Source organism: Xenopus laevis, chromosome 6L (genome assembly GCF_017654675.1).
Source record: "Xenopus laevis strain J_2021 chromosome 6L, Xenopus_laevis_v10.1, whole genome shotgun sequence".
Classification (NCBI taxonomy): domain Eukaryota; kingdom Metazoa; phylum Chordata; class Amphibia; order Anura; family Pipidae; genus Xenopus; species Xenopus laevis.
The window spans coordinates 119,239,957-119,258,137 of NC_054381.1; the positions used below are offsets into that span (position 1 = coordinate 119,239,957).

The 18,181-nt window shown below is 38.9% G+C and overlaps 1 protein-coding gene across 2 annotated transcripts in view; it reads left to right on the top strand.

Annotated features, from left to right (window-relative positions):
* The window catches only part of LOC108718578 (meprin A subunit beta-like), a 34,722-nt gene that overhangs the window by 9,745 nt on the left and 6,796 nt on the right, over positions 1-18,181 (top strand). For both annotated transcript variants that reach the window (XM_041566414.1, XM_041566413.1), the window contains exons 3-12: positions 1,885-1,935; positions 2,022-2,065; positions 3,878-3,956; positions 5,370-5,487; positions 5,757-5,935; positions 10,124-10,342; positions 11,229-11,381; positions 11,668-11,883; positions 14,933-15,385; positions 16,146-16,325. In XM_041566414.1, coding sequence (XP_041422348.1) covers positions 1,885-1,935; positions 2,022-2,065; positions 3,878-3,956; positions 5,370-5,487; positions 5,757-5,935; positions 10,124-10,342; positions 11,229-11,381; positions 11,668-11,883; positions 14,933-15,385; positions 16,146-16,325 — 1,692 coding nt within the window. The remainder of the gene's footprint in view (positions 1-1,884; positions 1,936-2,021; positions 2,066-3,877; positions 3,957-5,369; positions 5,488-5,756; positions 5,936-10,123; positions 10,343-11,228; positions 11,382-11,667; positions 11,884-14,932; positions 15,386-16,145; positions 16,326-18,181) is intronic.

Below are 18,181 nucleotides of genomic sequence, written 5' to 3' on the forward strand. Positions count from 1 at the left end.
TTCTGAGCACTGGGGACAGGAGATTTGCTAGCTCTTTGAATCTCCCATGTAAATCCCCAGTGCGCTGGACCCGACAATATAGGACTTGTGCATGCGTGTGGACGAACAAGACAGAGAAGGGAGCTGTGAGCAGTGCTGGCCTAGCTGCACAGTATTAATCTGTTAATCCAGGTATGGCCATAAAATTGGATGCCAGCCCTTATGGCTACAGGTGATACCAAATAAAGCATTACAGCAACTTTCCAAAAAAATACCCGTCAGGCCCTAACCATTCAAACATTAGAAATATAAGCTTAATGATTTTCTTCCTGTGGCCAGAGGGCAGAGGATAGTTTTTGGCCACCCCCACTTTTCAGACAAAGCCCATTGGGCTCCACCCACTTTAAAGCGCATTTTAACAGAATTTCAAGGAAAACCATAGCGGGGGGACAACATTTGCTCCAAGTCTGATAACCTAGATAACAATAAGACATTAATATATATGTATAGTGCAGTAAACAGATGGCTGGGCACTATGTATGGGTTAGGAGACCTGGAGCAAACTTGGCTTTGGTAATACATTTTGATCCTGCAGTGCCGAAAGGCAAAAAGTAACAAAGCATGGAAGTTGTATATCAGTTTTTGTTACTGTATAAATTATCATATATCTATGGGGTTAGGAGATTAGGAGGAGGTTGATTTGAGGTATGTTTTAGCAGCACACACTGCCATAGAGACACTGTGAAAGTCATCTCCAACACATTATACCAACAGAGAAATGGCAAAGGTATCCGCATAGCATCATAAATAAGATGTAAACAGTCTTATACCCCAAGAACATTACAGTACATGGCAGTAGATACTGGCACCCTATGCATATTAAATAGTGATAGGTGTTGGCACTGCACACTGTGGGTATTGACACATCAAGAACAATTTACACTGAGAGTTGTGAATGCTGGCGCTACAAAACACATTATACATTGAGAGGAAATGCATTCTGGACCAAAGTACATTACTGTATATGCAGAGGCAGTAGGGGACCTTTCCATTTTCCAGCTGTTGTTTTATTTTCTCTCCATCTCCTCCACATTAGTGATTATGATGTTCATCCACTCCTTCTTGTCTCTTCTTGTATTTTCACTTTTTCACTTTTTTCTCTCCCATATGTGGCTCTCTGGTATAGGTGTTATGTGATTTCACTGTTAGATGCTTTACTGTTCTTTCCCACAAATTTCATTTCCCACATGAAATCGGCATGTTTTGTTCGTTGTACATTTTTTGTAATGATATTGCTTCTAAGAAAAGTTTCTTACAATATATTATATTTTAGGTGATTTGAGAGTTAAGAATAGCTCTCATCTCCCTGAGGCAAGCATTTGGAATTTCTAAAACATTGGAGAATGTGTATATATAACCTATAGAGTAGTACTGTACTGCCAATCCTTTTATCCAGTGTGTACTATGTAAATAATGAGTGCTGAAATGATTTTTGCCACACTTAGAGCACACTATTGAGTGCATGTGATTGTAAGACTTTTTATATCAAAACCTCTTGAGCCTCCTGAGCACAAGGTTACTGATTTGGGAAAACATTGGTGTATCAGACATTCAGCTGTAATTCCAATAATAACTTCAGATATGTTTTCACCCCAAATTTCACCCAAATTGACCTTCAAGCTACTCTTTCCGGTTAACCTAGTCCAGCAAAAAGGCATTCTTCCAGAATGTCCCTAGCTGGTCTTCAGACTGAGCCCCACTACTACTGTTGCAAGTACTGTATCCCCAGGGGCCTAGCCACACAGTTTTGGAACCACTACCTTATGGGATAAGAAAGTCAAATGTAACAGCAATTAAATATTAAATATTAAAATAAATATTAAATAAAATGTTTTTTTTTTACAGAAAGATATGTGTGTGGAATGAAAAACATGAATATTTTAGACATCAATAAAGGTATGATCATTTCTGTTACATAATTTTAATTTCCTAACAGCTTTAGCAGAATTAAATTCTTATAAATCCTTTTGTATTCATTATAGATGCAGGCTTGAATCTGTTTGAGGGAGACATCATGTTGGCAGATGTAAGTTCAAATTACCCAAGTAAATCTTGCAAAGCAGTAGGACTAGAACAATACCAGATATATTATGTAAATAGATGTAATACGGGTACTTCCTATAACTGTCAATACTGAAATGTTTTCATAAAACAGGGCATACTGTACTATCATAATTAGCACAAAGTTTGGTAGTGCATATTGCATTTTGTACCTAATAATACAGATGCAGCCACTTTGGTTTGTCTGTTTAACACAGAATAACTAAACACAGATATCCCATTTATCTCATTTAACACAGAAAACTGCGTCACAACATCCCATCTAATTAAGGCATTCACCATTGTTCACAATGGTGCTTTGGTATGCTAATGGAAAGGTTAAATGCATTAAATGAGTTAAGATGACTTTAGATAACGCAGTTTCTTCAATTAACCATGAGTCATGACGCATTTATCTCACAAATCCAAGTGGCTTCATCTGTACTATTCATATGCATAATTACAACCTCTTCTATAAATCAATGCATAGAAACTAATATGCTCCTTGTGTCTTAAGGCACAATTCAAGGCTGGAACTGGGTGTAGGCAGAAGAGAAACCTGCTAGGGTGCAATGTTGGGGGCGCTTGAACCTTAAGGCAGGTGCCCCTTCTGCCTCTAAATCCGGCCCTGATCAGGAAGTGGCAGTGGAAGAAATGAGGAGACATGCCTGCATAGGTGTGAACAGGGTGGGGGAATGTGGTTGCTGAGCAGAGGGTTGTGGTGGTAGACTTATCCAAACTCGATTCGAATTTAAATTCGAATTTTGAGATTTATCAAACTCTGGCCATTTAAAAATTCAAATTAGACTATTCGCCACATAAAACCTGTCAAGTTCTTGTATAAGTCAACAGGAGAGGTCCAGAGACCAATTTGGACATGCTACTAGCCTTCTTGATATTCGAGTTCAAGACGGTAAAATTTGTGCAAGTTTTAGATATTCCATTTTTTTCTTCATAACCCCCAATCGAATTTCAAGTATATTCTAAGTTATTAGAGTTAAAGAAGGCTCATATGAATTCAAATTTTGACCTTTGAGAAATGTGCCTCTAAGTGGTTGCAGCATTTTCTGATTTAAACTAACAAAATTTAAAATAACATAAAACTTAATTTATAAACACAATGCAATGTATGTGGAAAGTACATTGGAGCAAATTAGATCCCCTTTTAGTAAATTATTATTTTAGGAATGAAAAGATATTAAAGATCAGTCTATATTGCATAAGTACGGGATCCTATAACTAGAAAACCATTATCCAGAAAGCCCTGAATTAACAGAAGGCCATCCTCCAATTTAAATAAATAATTCTAATTTTTAAAAAATTATTATTTTTTATTGTTATTAACACGTATTTATAAAATGCCAATATATTATGCAGCATTGTACAATAAATGGGTGTATACATTAAGCATACTAGAAGACCAATTCAAGAGGTAAAAAGCATATGATTTCCTTTTTCTCTGAAATAACAAAACAGCACTTTGTACTTGATGGTAACTAAGCTGCATGAATCCATATTGGTAGAATAATGTTTAATTGATTTTTAGGAGATCCAAATTCCGGAATGATCCCTTATCCATAAAACACAAGGTCCCAAGCATTCTGCATTCTAAGAACACAACACATCACAGTATATCTAATAACAGACAGTATTCAATTTGATGGAAAAACTTAAAATGTAGACTCTATCAAGTCTTCTTGGAATGTGTCATTAGATTTATTCATGGAATTTAATCTGGCCCTATATATATGAATATACTTCAATTTAATGGTACATACTTATTGATATCTTCACACAGACACACCAAAGAAACACAATCATTGGAGATGAATATAGGTGGCCAATACCTGTTCCGTATGTTTTAGAGGACGATTTAGGTAAGTCTGTAAATATGTAACATTCCTCTGATTGTATTATTATTGGCAAAAAAAGTCTGATTTATGCCAATTCACTTCGTCATTGCACTTTGTACGCGGTGTAAGATCAAAGAAGAAACTTTATTTCACATCAAGTAACAATTGATGTCAATCACACACACAGAGTGGCAGTCAACTTCACACTTCTGTGCTAGTTTGTCCAATAGCAGTGTTCCAAGAACAAAAGTAAAGAAGATGCCTAATTTAGCAGAGACTTAAAAAGAGACATAAAATAGTGCTCACAGGGCCACATGAAATATTTTGAAATTAATATTGGCTGCTGATAAAATAGATGTGAATTAAGCTTCACTGGGGCAGGGTCTAATGTAAATAAAGAACAATCAGTGTTGTATAAAAAGGATAATAATATGGCCCCTTTATAACACCAAAAAATAAAAGCCGCTCATGTCCTATAATATTTTGAAAATAAATTTTCATAGGGTGCTAATTGTAAAACATCTCAATGCGCTAGCAAGTTTTTACTTTAACGCTTTCTCACCCTATAACAACTGTGACCTGGGTGTAAAAAAACCCCAGGTCCAACGCTTCAACATAAATCACAATGAATGAAAACCGCCTGAGAATGGGAACACATTCACCCAACGTATCGAGTGGTCCGGGTGCATCGCCCCGAACCCGTAGCAGTGGGTGTCTGTGCAGATAATGAAGAAAATCGGCAAGCACTCCAGAAGCCACTCTTCTGGTAAAATTCAACTTTTATTTCAACAGTTTAAAACCATTATATCCTGACACTTTTCGTATCTGGACGATACGTAATCATAGGCCTATGATTACGTATCGTCCAGATACGAAACGCATCAGGATGTAATGGTTTTAAACTGTTGAAATAAAAGTTGAATTTTACCAGAAGAGTGGCTTCCGGAGTGCTTGGCGATTTCCTTCATTATCCCTTTATAACACCGCCATTATTATAATGTACAGTTTAATGTAAGTATTTCCTTACACAGAGATGTAGTCTGAGATATGGGGGTCAAGGTACACATTATTGATTAAAAACTAACTGAAGTAGTAGTAAATAAATTGCTAAACTTTCGATTTCTCTTTTACAACAAGACTTATAAAACAATTATACTGTGAGCTCCCTCTTGGTGCAGGGTGTCGTAGAACTACTGTTTCCGACAACTGGAGTGCAGGCTGTATTAGCTCACACCTTTGGTGAGGAAACTATTTTAGTGTAACAGGTGCCCTTTAAGTTATGCCTTCTTGGAAGCCATGTTCTGGCCCTTATACTGTAAATTAACTAATTAACTATTGCGACTATGAAACCTATAGTTTTAGAAGACTTCTGTACACAGTATTCACATTGTAATTGTTATGATTTTTATTTGTGTATATAAACTTCTTTTGTTTTAGACATCAGTGCAAAAGCAGCAGTTCTAGAAGGTTTTGAACGTTTTCGACTGAAAACGTGTATTGATTTCAAACCATGGGAAGGTGAACAGAATTATATCTCTGTCTTTAAAGGCGATGGGTAGGTAACTATAAATCCTATTGTCCATAATTAATGCCTGATGTCTAAACTATGTTCCTTTAAAAAGCACAGACCTACTATTTAAACAAACATAGCTTAATCTTGGTTTGATCTGGTCAGTCCTAAGTGGTTTAAACAGTACAAAGCATCTGTGTCTCTTTGTTTTGTTATTCTGTTAATATGACAGCTGGCTTGGTTACGGTATGAACACGTGGATACATTTTTACATGAAACCTTCACATAAACCAAAAACATTTTATTTTCTTCAGCTGCTATTCTTATGTTGGGAATTTACGACGAGGAAAGCAACAACTCTCATTGGGAACTGGCTGTGATTACGTAATGACAAGTCAACATGAGTTCCTTCATGCTCTGGGATTTTGGCACGAACAATCTCGATCTGACAGGGATGACTATGTCACTATTATGTGGGACAGAATTCAGCCAGGTATTGTCTCATGTCAAATCACATGAAACGTTTTCTTTGAAAAGTAAAAATATTTGTAATGTATGTATATATAGTTTTATTTATATGTAACTTTGTCCCACAATCTCATTTAAACTTATTCTTGGAGAACATGGGTTGCAGTCAGACAGTTTTCAATGGAAGTTGGCCTCTCAGAAACTTTAAGTTTAAGATCAGTAATTGTTTGTCAATTAATAAAAGGATTGGATAATATAAGCGGGTTGTTGTACTCACATTCACTTTCACTTATAGCTCTTACATGGCTCTGCCACATCTAAACTATTGGATAACACAGCTTGAATCTCTAGGAAACCAAGTTATTAGGCCATCTATAATTGAGGGCAATGGCATATGTGGTACTTTGCCCACCTCAGTGGTAGTCAATTCCTTTGGAATAGCACGGGAAATGCTCTGCTCAGACATTATCTTCTTCAGTAGTGACTGTAGACAGCTCAATATCAGTCAAAAAGATTCACAAGATTTTTTTTTTAGCACAATCTGATAAATGTGTCTACTTAAAATTACATTGTTGGGGTGCAGTGGTGGAACTATGGACTGAACGCCTGGGCCTGCACCCCTTTGGGGCCCACTGGCACAAATCCAGCACAAAAATCGTGTCTGGAGTGGAGGGGCCCAGGTGCACAATGTGCACCCTGGCCTAGGAATTACTAGTTCCGTTATTGTTGGGGTGCAAATGAAAATAAAATTTACGATATGTTACCATACCTCCCAACTGTCCCGCTTTTGACAGCTCAACCACCAGTCCCACATTTGTACTGAAATGTCCCAACTTTCTATTTGATCTCCTGCACTGAACAGACAGAAAAAGATACAAAGTTTCTTACTTACTTAATTGGCTTTTGGCAGAGAGCCCAGAATAGATAGTTAGATACTGTTGTAACAGTTGTAGATTAGAAGGTCTCTCTGAGACTCAGATCTTAAAGGGCAATTCACCTTCATTAGCAAAATTGTAATAACACATTAAAACCACAGAAATGTGTTCAAACTTTCATAACCTGACAAATTTTGTAAAATGGAGCAGGTAATTGGGGGGCGTGGCCACAAGTATAGTCATGGTCAAAAAATTTTGCCTCGCTCCGCACGCCAAATCTTTTTGTCTCTTTTTCTGTTTCCAAAATGTTGGGAGGTATGTGTTAAGATGTTCTGACAAAATGGTCCCAATAGTCAATAATAACTAAATTGTTTAGTTATGAAATGATCAAATTGGACCAACATAAAAACATTCTAAATATAAATGCCAGGAGTCTACTGAATAGTTTGATACCCAATATACATAGATTTACAAACTATGGGCTGTATAGAAATTTTCATGGGTAAAAACAAGTAACAAAGAACAATGCAGGTTTCAATAAAATCACTAAAATCAAATAAAACCACTAAAACCAATGCTTTTTTGCATAGTGAAATCAGCAGTCAGAATCACAGTTTTATATATTTTGGCCTGCCAAATACGTTTTTTATGCAGAACTGCAAATGCAATATAATGGATAAAAATATCACTAAATAATCCTAATAAAACTAAAGCTATTTACAATGGCAACCAAACATTTAAATTTAAAAAAAAACATGATGCAATAAAATAAGCTACAAAAGTGTGCAAGAGTGTGTGTATAATGTGTGTTGTATGCATGTGAGCACATGTGCAAGTATGAGTATGAGTAGGAGTGATCTGATGTGTGAAACTCCCCCAATCCCCCAAAAATTTATCTGTGTGTGTTTGTAAATGTGTGTGTTTGTAAAAAGTGTGCGACTGTATTTTGTCTATGTGTGTTACATAGGGATGTCGCGGACTGTTCGCCCGCGAACTAATTCGCGCGAACATCGACTGTTCGCGTCCGCCGAATGTTCGCGAACATCGCACAACGTTCGCCAATTTGGGTTCGCCTTAGCTGGCGCTTATTTTTGACCTCTCACCCCAGACCAGCAGATACATGGCAGCCAATCAGGAAGCTCTCCCTCCTGGACCACCCCCACACCACTCCCCTTCCATATATAAACTGAAGCCCTGCAGCGTTTTTTCATTCTGCCTGTGTGTGCTTGGAAGAGCTAGTGTAGGGAGAGAGCTGTTAGTGATTTGAGGGACAGTTGATAGTAACTTTGCTGGCTAGTAATCTACTTGATACTGCTCTGTATTGTAGGGACAGAACTCTGCAGGGATTTGAGGGACATTTTAGGTTAGGTAGCTTTGCTGGCTAGTAATCTACCTTCTACTGCAGTGCTCTGTATGTAGCTGCTGTGGGCAGCTGTCCTGCTGCTGATCTCTCGTCTGCTGACTGCTGCCTGTAACCCAATAGTCCTTGTAAGGACTGCTTTTATTTTCTTTTTTGTTTTTTTTACTTTGCTACTGTAAGAGCCGAGTGCTATTAGTCTAGCTGTGTTGGGGAGTGGAACTGGTGTGCTGCTCCTCCTAGTAGTTCACCACTACCAGCACCAACCAGAGTCAAAATTGTTACAAAGTATCTTATTTGCACCTGTAAGCTGTTCTGAGCTCTCTGCCAAAAGCTAATTAAGTTAGAAACTGTTTTTTTTCTGGCTGTTCAGTTCAGAGAAAAGAGGGACTTTCCAGTACAAAAGAGGGACAGGGGGTTGAGTGGTCAAAAGAGGGACAGTTGGGAGGTATGCAAGTGCCACCTAGCTGTGTGAGCTTTTTCACATTCTGTCTAAATAACAATAATAATTCCGTGTCCGTAAACATCACCTGAGTGATGTTTTTACAGCAGCAATAATATATTCCGTATCCACTACTGTATACGTTGCCCTTGCAGGCATTGTTTGCCCAGTCTTTAACCAAGTGCCACCTAGCTGTGTGAGCTTTTTCACATTCCGTGTCCAGAAACATCACCTGAGTGATGTAGTGTGATTTCTGCCCTTTACAGCACAAAACGCAGTGCTGTGTCAACAATGTATTTTTCAGATACATTTTTGCCCTTGATCCCCCTCTGGCATGCCACTGTCCAGGTCGTTGCACCCTTTAAACAACTTTAAAATCATTTTTCTGGCCAGAAATGTCTTTTCTAGCTTTTAAAATTCGCCTTCCCATTGAAGTCTATGGGGTTCGCGACGTTCGCGAACTGTTCGCATTTTTGACGCAAGTTCGCGAATATGTTCGCGAACATTTTTTCCGCCGTTCGCTACATCCCTAGTGTTACGCTTACTTGGGGTATGCAGGCTGCAGATCCATCTTCAGACACACTGGAGGACTGGAGGCACGGGAGGAAGCAGTCATCAGGGTGATGCGAGTTGCTTGGGGGAGGAGGAAGTAAAGACAGCAGCAGGACACATAGTTTCCACATGTCTGCTGTGCCTATGGGGCCCATTAGCAAATGCGCCCCAGGGGCCACTCGTTTCCCCGCACTCATTGTCTATGGGCTAGAGAAGGAGCAAAGAAGGAGCAAAAAAGGAGCGAGTGATTTTAAAATCTGCTCCTCCACTCCACAATTGTAGTATCTACAATCTGTGTCACTTCAGTCTCAGGGCAAAGTCAGCCCTGATTGGCTGACTGCAAACCAATCAGGCTGCTGCTGGGCTAGGGCTGCAAAGCCCAGGTTATAGACAGTGAGCAACTTTGCAGGCTGCTCACCGTGCCCAATGGTCAAGTTATGAGCCAAAATCCCAAATGTCCCTGGGTCGAATCCCAGCAGAGCCTGACAGAGAACAGTTTTTAAATGAGATTCTTCAGTAGATCTGTGTTCTTTGTAAAAGTTTTCAGTATTACTGTATATTCATCTGGAATATTTTTGTTAATGTCCTTGTGTAAAAAAAACTCCATATGTTTAACATTTTAAGTGGCAGATATCATAAATCTTAAGGCACCGTATTTATTAGTTTGCCAGCACTAGGGTTTAAAGTGGCAATTTGTTACAGCACTCTGTCGCTGTGCATAAAATTATGATCATCATATAAAAATGTTTGAAACTTTTCATTCTTATACCGCTAGTGGTCACCTGGGATTGTAAATATTTTTCTTTCATCTTACAATTAATAATTTGCAACCCGACTGACTTGAAACTAAGTATACTAAAAAATACTAAAAAAAAAAATACTATAAAATAAGACTGTTTAAACTTAATAAATGATAGACATAAAATAGACTGCTTAAACTTTCTAAATCATAGCAAACTGAATTTGTATATTATTTGCCTTTCATAGGATGGGAATACAGCTTCGATATGTATGATGATACACGAATAGACTCTTTGAATGTGCCATATGACTACACTTCTCTCATGCACTATAGTAAAACAGCTTTCCAGATTGGAACGGAACCAACCATTGTCACTAAGGATCCTGCTTTCAATGATGTGATCGGACAGGGGATGGATTTTAGCGACTATGATCTTGAGAAACTGAGTCGATTATACAAATGCTGTGAGTTTTGTACTGCAACTTTTTACTGCCACAGTTTGCTGATCAAGAATGTTTGTGGCATAGTATAATTATTTAGTTGAGTATTATAAACAGTTTGACCTCACTAACAGACCTGGGCCAAGGAAGGAATTAAAAACTAAACAAAATTTATTTTTTCCTCCATGCAACAAGGAAAGAGAATGGTCTTTGCCAGCTGGGAGGTTGTGAAAATTAGAAAAATGACAAAATTCGAATCAATGAACACGTCAATGGGCCTTTTTTCTAGTGCCAAATGCATTAGAGCCAATGGATGTTTTTTTTCTATCTTTCATAATTTTGTTTCCCGGATTAAACAAAGCACATGGTGAAATTTTAGTGCAGATTGGGGACAATTTTCACTATTTTAGTGAAAACTCAAAACTTCTCTGTGAAACTGTATCAGACGAAAATGTGCAATTCCCTATTGCTTACAAAACCCAGATGGCATGGGTCGTATTGCAGGTTTCCCTGCACATGATATACCTTGTCTTGACCAAACAATAGTACGTCATTCAGTCTACCTTGCTGTAAATGATGGGACACAAGGTCAAATGGCAACTATTACAAAAACATAATTAAATGTCACATAAGCAATACTCTGACTCCATCTGCATCTTGTCAGACCAGTTTTGCAAGGAATATTTTCACAATTTATATACAACTAATTGTATTGTTATTTCAGTTTCTATCCAGCCCCCCTTTTTATATATATATATTAATAATAGCTGATATGACTATATACTAAGTACTATTAAATGTAAATCTGGAAGGCAAGCAGATATTGAAATAAGTTGTTTATATGCATGTTTATCTATTAGAATACGGTTGTACACTGATGTTACCTTTTTTTCTCCTTTTTAACACCTAGCCTCCAGCATTACCTTTATGGACACATGTACCTTTGAGGTCAATAATATCTGTGGCATGATACAAGGTAAAGGAGATAATGGTGACTGGAATCGTGTTCTTCATAGCACTGCTGGGCCCAGTAATGATCATACTCACCTAGGGACCTGCAAAGGTAGAGGATTATTTATCTTTTATTTTGGTTTTTGGCACTCTGGCATGAAATATAAGTACATCTTGAGTCACAAATATTTTAGGACCCCTAAACTTTGGGAATAAGAACATTTTTTATGAAACTGCATGGGCCCTCGAACAATCCCAGGGTTTACTTCCTCCACAGTTAAAACCCATGATATTTTGTAATTTGGCAGACATCAAAATAACTATTTCCCATTTCTCTCAGCAGTTCTTCTTTCTGTTGCATCCGTAAGGTTATCATCATATTCCTTTTGGTTTTCTAGACAGCGGTTATTACATGCACTTCAGCACCAGTACAGGTAATGCTGGGGAAAAGGCTGTGCTGGAAAGCAGACTATTCTATCCAAATAGGGGATTTCAATGTCTGGAGTTCTTCTATTACTACAATGGAAATGAGAATGATGCACTGAATATTTGGATCAGGGAATACACAAAAGCCTATCCCAATGGCATTCTGACATTCATCACCAGCATTAAAGGTAAGAAATGTAAATAAATTCATTTGTATGTACAAAAAAACACATAAGGGCTCAATCACTAATTGAAGTGCAGTTTGCAAAATGCTATAGTGAAAGCAAACGGCTATGTTTTCTTACCCACAATGCAGACGTTTCTCCACTCTGGTGCAAATTGGATACAATTGCTGAAAAGTTGGTCTGGTTGGTATAATTTCCAGCTTTTGGTATCAAAATAACATATGCGCCAAATTGTTTTGACAGGCTGCTGTGGGAACCCATCTAATAGGTAGTGGCTCCTGGGTTTGATTGTGATAACAGACGCACTGCAAGGATTATTAAATGCAAGTACAGTTAATGAATGGTGACAATGACTTTGGCAAAAATTCTACAGCTGAACTTGCTGTTCATAAAGGAGTCCTATGCTTAAAGGCAATATATATGTTTAAATGCAACATGTCTGTTTCATGTGTCATATTAGCAAACCTTTCTAAACTTTAAGGGTCAGGTCAACATTTGTGTGCTGATTTTCTTTCGGCCACTATTGTCTGACAAGCACTGATTCAAGCACATGTCAAGTAATTTACATTGGTTCTACATTTTAGAGCGACTTAAAAACATGATACGTGGGCCTTATTTATCAAAAACCCCAAATTTCTGATAATTTTCGGTTAAATAGTCCAACCAAATCCACACCGGCTTGTGCATGCACAGTACAACCAAAAGCCGAACTTTAAACTGCTCAACTGCTCAAACTGTTCAACTGCACATGGTTTCTTTTGGACCAAAACATTGTTCCAGAACAGCTGCATTTTACATTGCAACTCCCTGCACATGATCATAAATTGTTTCAGAACAGCTCCATTAATTCCCTTGCAACTCCCTGCACCTGACCGTAAACTGTTCCACAACAGCTGCATTTTCCCTTGCAACTCCCTGCACCTGGTCATAAATTGTTCCAGAATAACTGCATTTATTGCCTTGCAACTCCCTGCACCTGATCACATATCAATATGCAGGAAAACAAACCTACAGCTGCTGTTCTGGAATATCATAACAGTAAATACTAATGTACACTGTTTGTATAAATTGTATAATGTAATAGAGGCAGAGAGTTGCACAGTGTATAACAATGTATAATACACAAAAGCCGTGAATATCTTGTAAATTATATCCTTATAAACGGTGAGTAGTGATGTCATCAGTTATAAACGGTGAGTAGTGATGTCATTTCTGTCACATGCCTCGTGTTTTTATATGGTCATGAAACTCCTCGGTAACTTATAATATCCTTATATTTTACAAGAGGGGGTACTTTATTCACTATATTATGGACTATAGATTATGTCCAGTTGGACAGGTACATTTGTGAATAATGCCTATTTGCTGTGGAACACAGGACAATACTGTTTTACGTAAAATAAAATAAAACTATTACATTTTTTTACAGTTTGTATTAACCTTCACATCTATTGCTTTATGTTGAGCATTTAAGGTATAAAGCAGACAGCAGCATAAGACTATGTGCAGGCTGGGAACACACAGGACAGAGGGTGGGAGGGGAGGTGTTTCCCTGCAGAGTTCAGCCTGTCAGTCAGTGCTGTGACCACTTCCTGTAAGAGAATGAACAGACACTACCACTCTTCATTTTAGCCTAACTTCTGACTTGTAAAGATCTCTTTGCAGCTCTGATATAATGACAGTTTTAGGAGGTTAAATGCTTTCAAAACATTTTTGTTTCTGCATCATTACATGTTTTGAGAAAGGATGAGTAATAGATCTGAATATGAAGGTTATATGAAATGTCTCCTTTAATGGAATCATTTTCAAAACTAAATATACATTTTTGGACATTCTGTCCCTTGTCCAGTGTCGTAGCCATACGGCTCTTCTAGCAAGCACTGTGTTAACACTGGATTTAGCCGCCAGCCTGATGGACACATCCGCTTAAAAAGCAAATGCTTGACTTAAGTCTGTCTTTCTTCATCAGTAAGGACTGTTGAGAAGTGGGTGAGTTTTTGCCACCAGTGATGCACTGTTCAGGCTAGACCAGCTAAAGCTGTAGCTGGCTTTAGAATGGAGGTTGCGTTGACTTTGTGTAGAGTGGATTCGATACATCTGTCCATGGGTTCTTTGAAGGCAGCATCCTCTGCTGGCAGTGTGGTGTTTTTGGATAATTGTGCATTTACAGAGTCCAATTTTGGCAATTTGTCACAGCTTTTCTTTTGTTCCTCTGGTATGGGGTACATGTTGCAAAAGTGTTGTGTCATGGTGATCCTGCGATCAGGTTTAGACCATTCATTGTCAATCAACTGATATACTGTATTGACTTAAGTACTAGGACTATTATAGTCTTTCTGGGTTGTCCCCCAGTACTTTGTCAGCTTTGGAATTAGTGACAAGCTTGTCTTTGATCTCAAGTATGGCCAGCATGTCTTTTAATAGGGGCTTGGCCACATCTGGGTTGAAAATAGAGAATTTTTTAATCCTTGGGCTCAGAGCCCTCTGAAGAGGATGTGTCAGATAATTATCCTAACTCTGAGTCTCCTGCAGAATTACACTCAAAAGCAGATAAGTCTGATTCGAGTGGTTGGGTGAGTTTCTTTCTCTTATGTGGTTTTTAGATTAATTGTAGATTGAATTGTGGAGTTAATCCAGACAATAAATTCAGTTAGTGGTGGAGGCACTGATGATGCAGAAGGCAAGGCCTCCTCCATGTGTGATGGTGCTTCTGAACCCATTGCAATGTGGCTGGTTGACACGCCACCTCAAAAATTCTGCCTCCCTAGGCCTGGGCCTTTGTGGTCTTTCCATCTGGGCATGGTGAGTCTGACTGTGTTGCCTGTCACAACACCAAAGGTAATTGTTTTGCTTAGTTCTTATTTCTGTGGGCAAACATTTACGACATTCAGCAACACTTTTCTAAATAGTGGACTATGTGAGTAGTCTGCATGCAGGGGGAAAATGGGGCTAGTGGATGGGAAGTCTTTCTTAGTTCTCCTTAAAAGAAATGCTAATGCTAAAGTTGATAAAATGGCAACTAAACTCCATGATTGTGAATTTTTTTTTCCAGGAAATCCGGCAGAATATTGGCAGCTCCATCATGTTTCTTTAAATGTAAATAACAAATTCCGTGTCGTGTTTGAGGGGGTTAAAGGAAATGGACCAAGCAATGGAGGGTTTGCCATAGATGACATTAACTTGTCCGAAGCTCTCTGCCCTCACTATATTTGGCACATCAGAAATTTTGCGAATCAGTCCCTACAAGAGAGTGGAGTTTTCAGTCCCCCATTTTATTCCGAAGATGGTTATGCATATCAGATATATATTGGACCCGATGGTCGACATGACAAGCCAAATCAACGTGCAATGTTTTTCTTCCTGATATCAGGAGCAAATGATGATACACTGCAATGGCCATGTTCTTTAAAACAGGCAACTATGGAGCTTATGGATCAGAATCCAGATATCCGAAAACGCATATCAAATCCGATGCACATCATAACATATCCTACAGAGGTGTACAGTAAGTTATACCTTTATATCTATTGGGAAAAATGCATTCCAGCAGTGCCATGTGGCAAAAAATATAATTCACTGTGGACCCCCATTTGAGCTTTAAAGGAAAACTATACCCACAAACAATGTAGGTTTCTATAAACATATATTGCATAGAACAGCTCATATGTAAAACCCTGCTTCATGTAAATAACCCATTTTCATAATAATATACCTTTTTAGTAAAACGTGCCACTGAGTAATCCTAAATAGAAAATTGCCTTTTTAAGAATTAAAGGCCACCCTGGGATCCTATGATTCACAGTGCACACAAACAAACCATATATGTTAGGTCTTATGAGCCAATTAACAGAAAATGTTCTGTCTTTTTCTTCCTCACTTCCTCCTGTTAGAATTATTTCTAGTGAGGGAGCATAGAGAATATCATAAAATGGGGACTCAAGGGAAAATATGTAAAAGGGCAATATTTGCTTAAATATATATTCCAGTTTGCTAAAACTCCTTAATAGGCCACTTAGTATGAAATAAACAAAAGTATTATTTTATATAGTATATATATATATATAGTATAGTTTTTTTTAATGTCTGGTTAATGTGTTTGATTTCACTTAAGTCAGAAATGTAGATTTGTACATGAAAACAAAAGTTTTACAAACTAAGTATACATGTAGTTACATGGATAATACAGTAGGATCACTCATAGCAATAGGATCACTCATAGCAATTGTATGTGCACACAATGCTTCACTGGCAAATGTTTATTTTAGGTAATGGTGTCTTATTCTGGGACAAACCATCAAAGATTGGATGGCTCCACAAATTCCCTAATGGAACTGAATTCTTTCGTGGGCCTGGATTGGGAGCCTTGGACTTCATTAGCCATGACAGACTTCACAGCAGAGACTTTTTAAAGGGAGGAGATGCCTTTATTCTGGTATCTGCAAAGGGTAAGTCAATTTATACCTACCGTATATACTCGTGTATAAGCCGACCCGTGTATAAGCCGAGGTACCTAATTTACCTAAGAAAACTGGAAAAATGTATTGACTCGTGTATAAGCCTAGGGGCCCCATGTCAGATTTCAAAATGTGAAAGTGTAAATGTGTAATCATGTTTTATGGCATAGAAATCTATCTAAAACGATTTAAAAGAGTCAGAACTATTAGCTGGACAATTGCCACTTGTTTTCCCTGTGACCTCCTACCTGTCATGGCTGCTCAGAAGATCAATGAGGTGCTGCACCTAGGAAAGCAGAAAAAAGGTACCGTACGCTCCTTCCGCGGCCCCAACACACCTCCCTCTCCCATAGCGCAGGACTGTCTGTGCCTCTCCCATAGCGCAGGACTGTCTGTGCAGGTCCCGGAGCAGATACGCTCCTTCCGCGGCCCCAACACACCTCCCTCTCCCATAGCGCAGGACTGTCTGTGTGATCGCCGCCCGGAGCAGGTCCAGGAGCTCCGGGCGGCGCGTCCTTCCCTGCCGGCGTTCGTCTCAAAATGGCGGCGCCCATGGCCGCCACGTGGGTAGCGGCGCCGGCCGCTACCCACGTGGCGGCCATGGGCGCCGCCATTTTGAGAGCGAACGCCGGCAGGGAAGGACGCGCCGCCCGGAGCTCCTGGACCTGCTCCGGGCGGCGATCACACAGACAGTCCTGCGCTATATGACCCGGTATGACCCGCGTATATGACCCGCGTATAAGACCCGCATATGACCCGCCTATAAGCCGAGGTCGAGTTTTTCAGCACATTTTGGGTGCTGAAAAACTCGGCTTATACGCGAGTATATACGGTATATAAGTTTTCTTGAAGCGGTGTACATAATAAATAAAGGTTACCATTAAAAACTGACCCACTCAAGGAAGTGTGGCACCTCCATACTAGAAGGTGGGTCCCAGGCTTGGTTGTTGAGAATTACAATATATATTTATATTAATCAAGCCTAGTGAGGAGACTAGAAGCTCAATCTCAAGGAGTGGGCTGGCTAGGGTCCCTGCTCCTAGAGCAAAAGTTGCATTAATGCACCTTTATGGCTCATGTTACTGGCAATAGTTCAAGCACAGACCAAGAATACGTTTTCTACTGCTTAGTGTACAAAATGTTCCTCACAAGCATGTATTTGCCAGCCATCCATGAGTAGGCAGGGTACGCTCCTTTTACACATTCATGATACTGGCGGTTTATAATAATATTATTATTTTTATAGTGGATATATGTTCCCTTTTACTATTCCCAAAACTGGCCATACATGCCCAGAATTGACAATTTTGACCACACTGCCCAGCTGTTTGGGTGTTTATTCCTTGCTGGGAGTCAGTTTTGACAGACCATCCTGAGATCTTGACTCAGACTGCTGATATAGAGAGCACCTAATCAGTGGCAGAACAAGAGGGCTCCCGGTGCTCAGCAGCTCCCATGTGAACTACTAACACACAGGATTGTGGAAGTGAATGGAATTTCTGAGCGAATGTGTGTCCATTGAGAAAATGCTCATCTGGGGGGCTGGTTGTACATTCTGCACCTGGGCCCAGATAAAGATTATTACGTAATTGCCTTTACTAACCCACAAAACAAATAAATAAAACCATTTGATGAAAATTGACATATTGATTTCTTAACAACTGAAAACATTTTCCTTTAATAACTGTTGAAAACAATTGTGAAAACAGGGAAAAAAGGAATGAATTATTTTTCATCATCAGGGTTTGCTAATAATACTGACTGAACTCCGGTTCATGTGAATAATCTTTCTATATGTAACACTATAGCCATTTTTAAGTGCCTCCCTAAAGAGCCACTCTGGTACT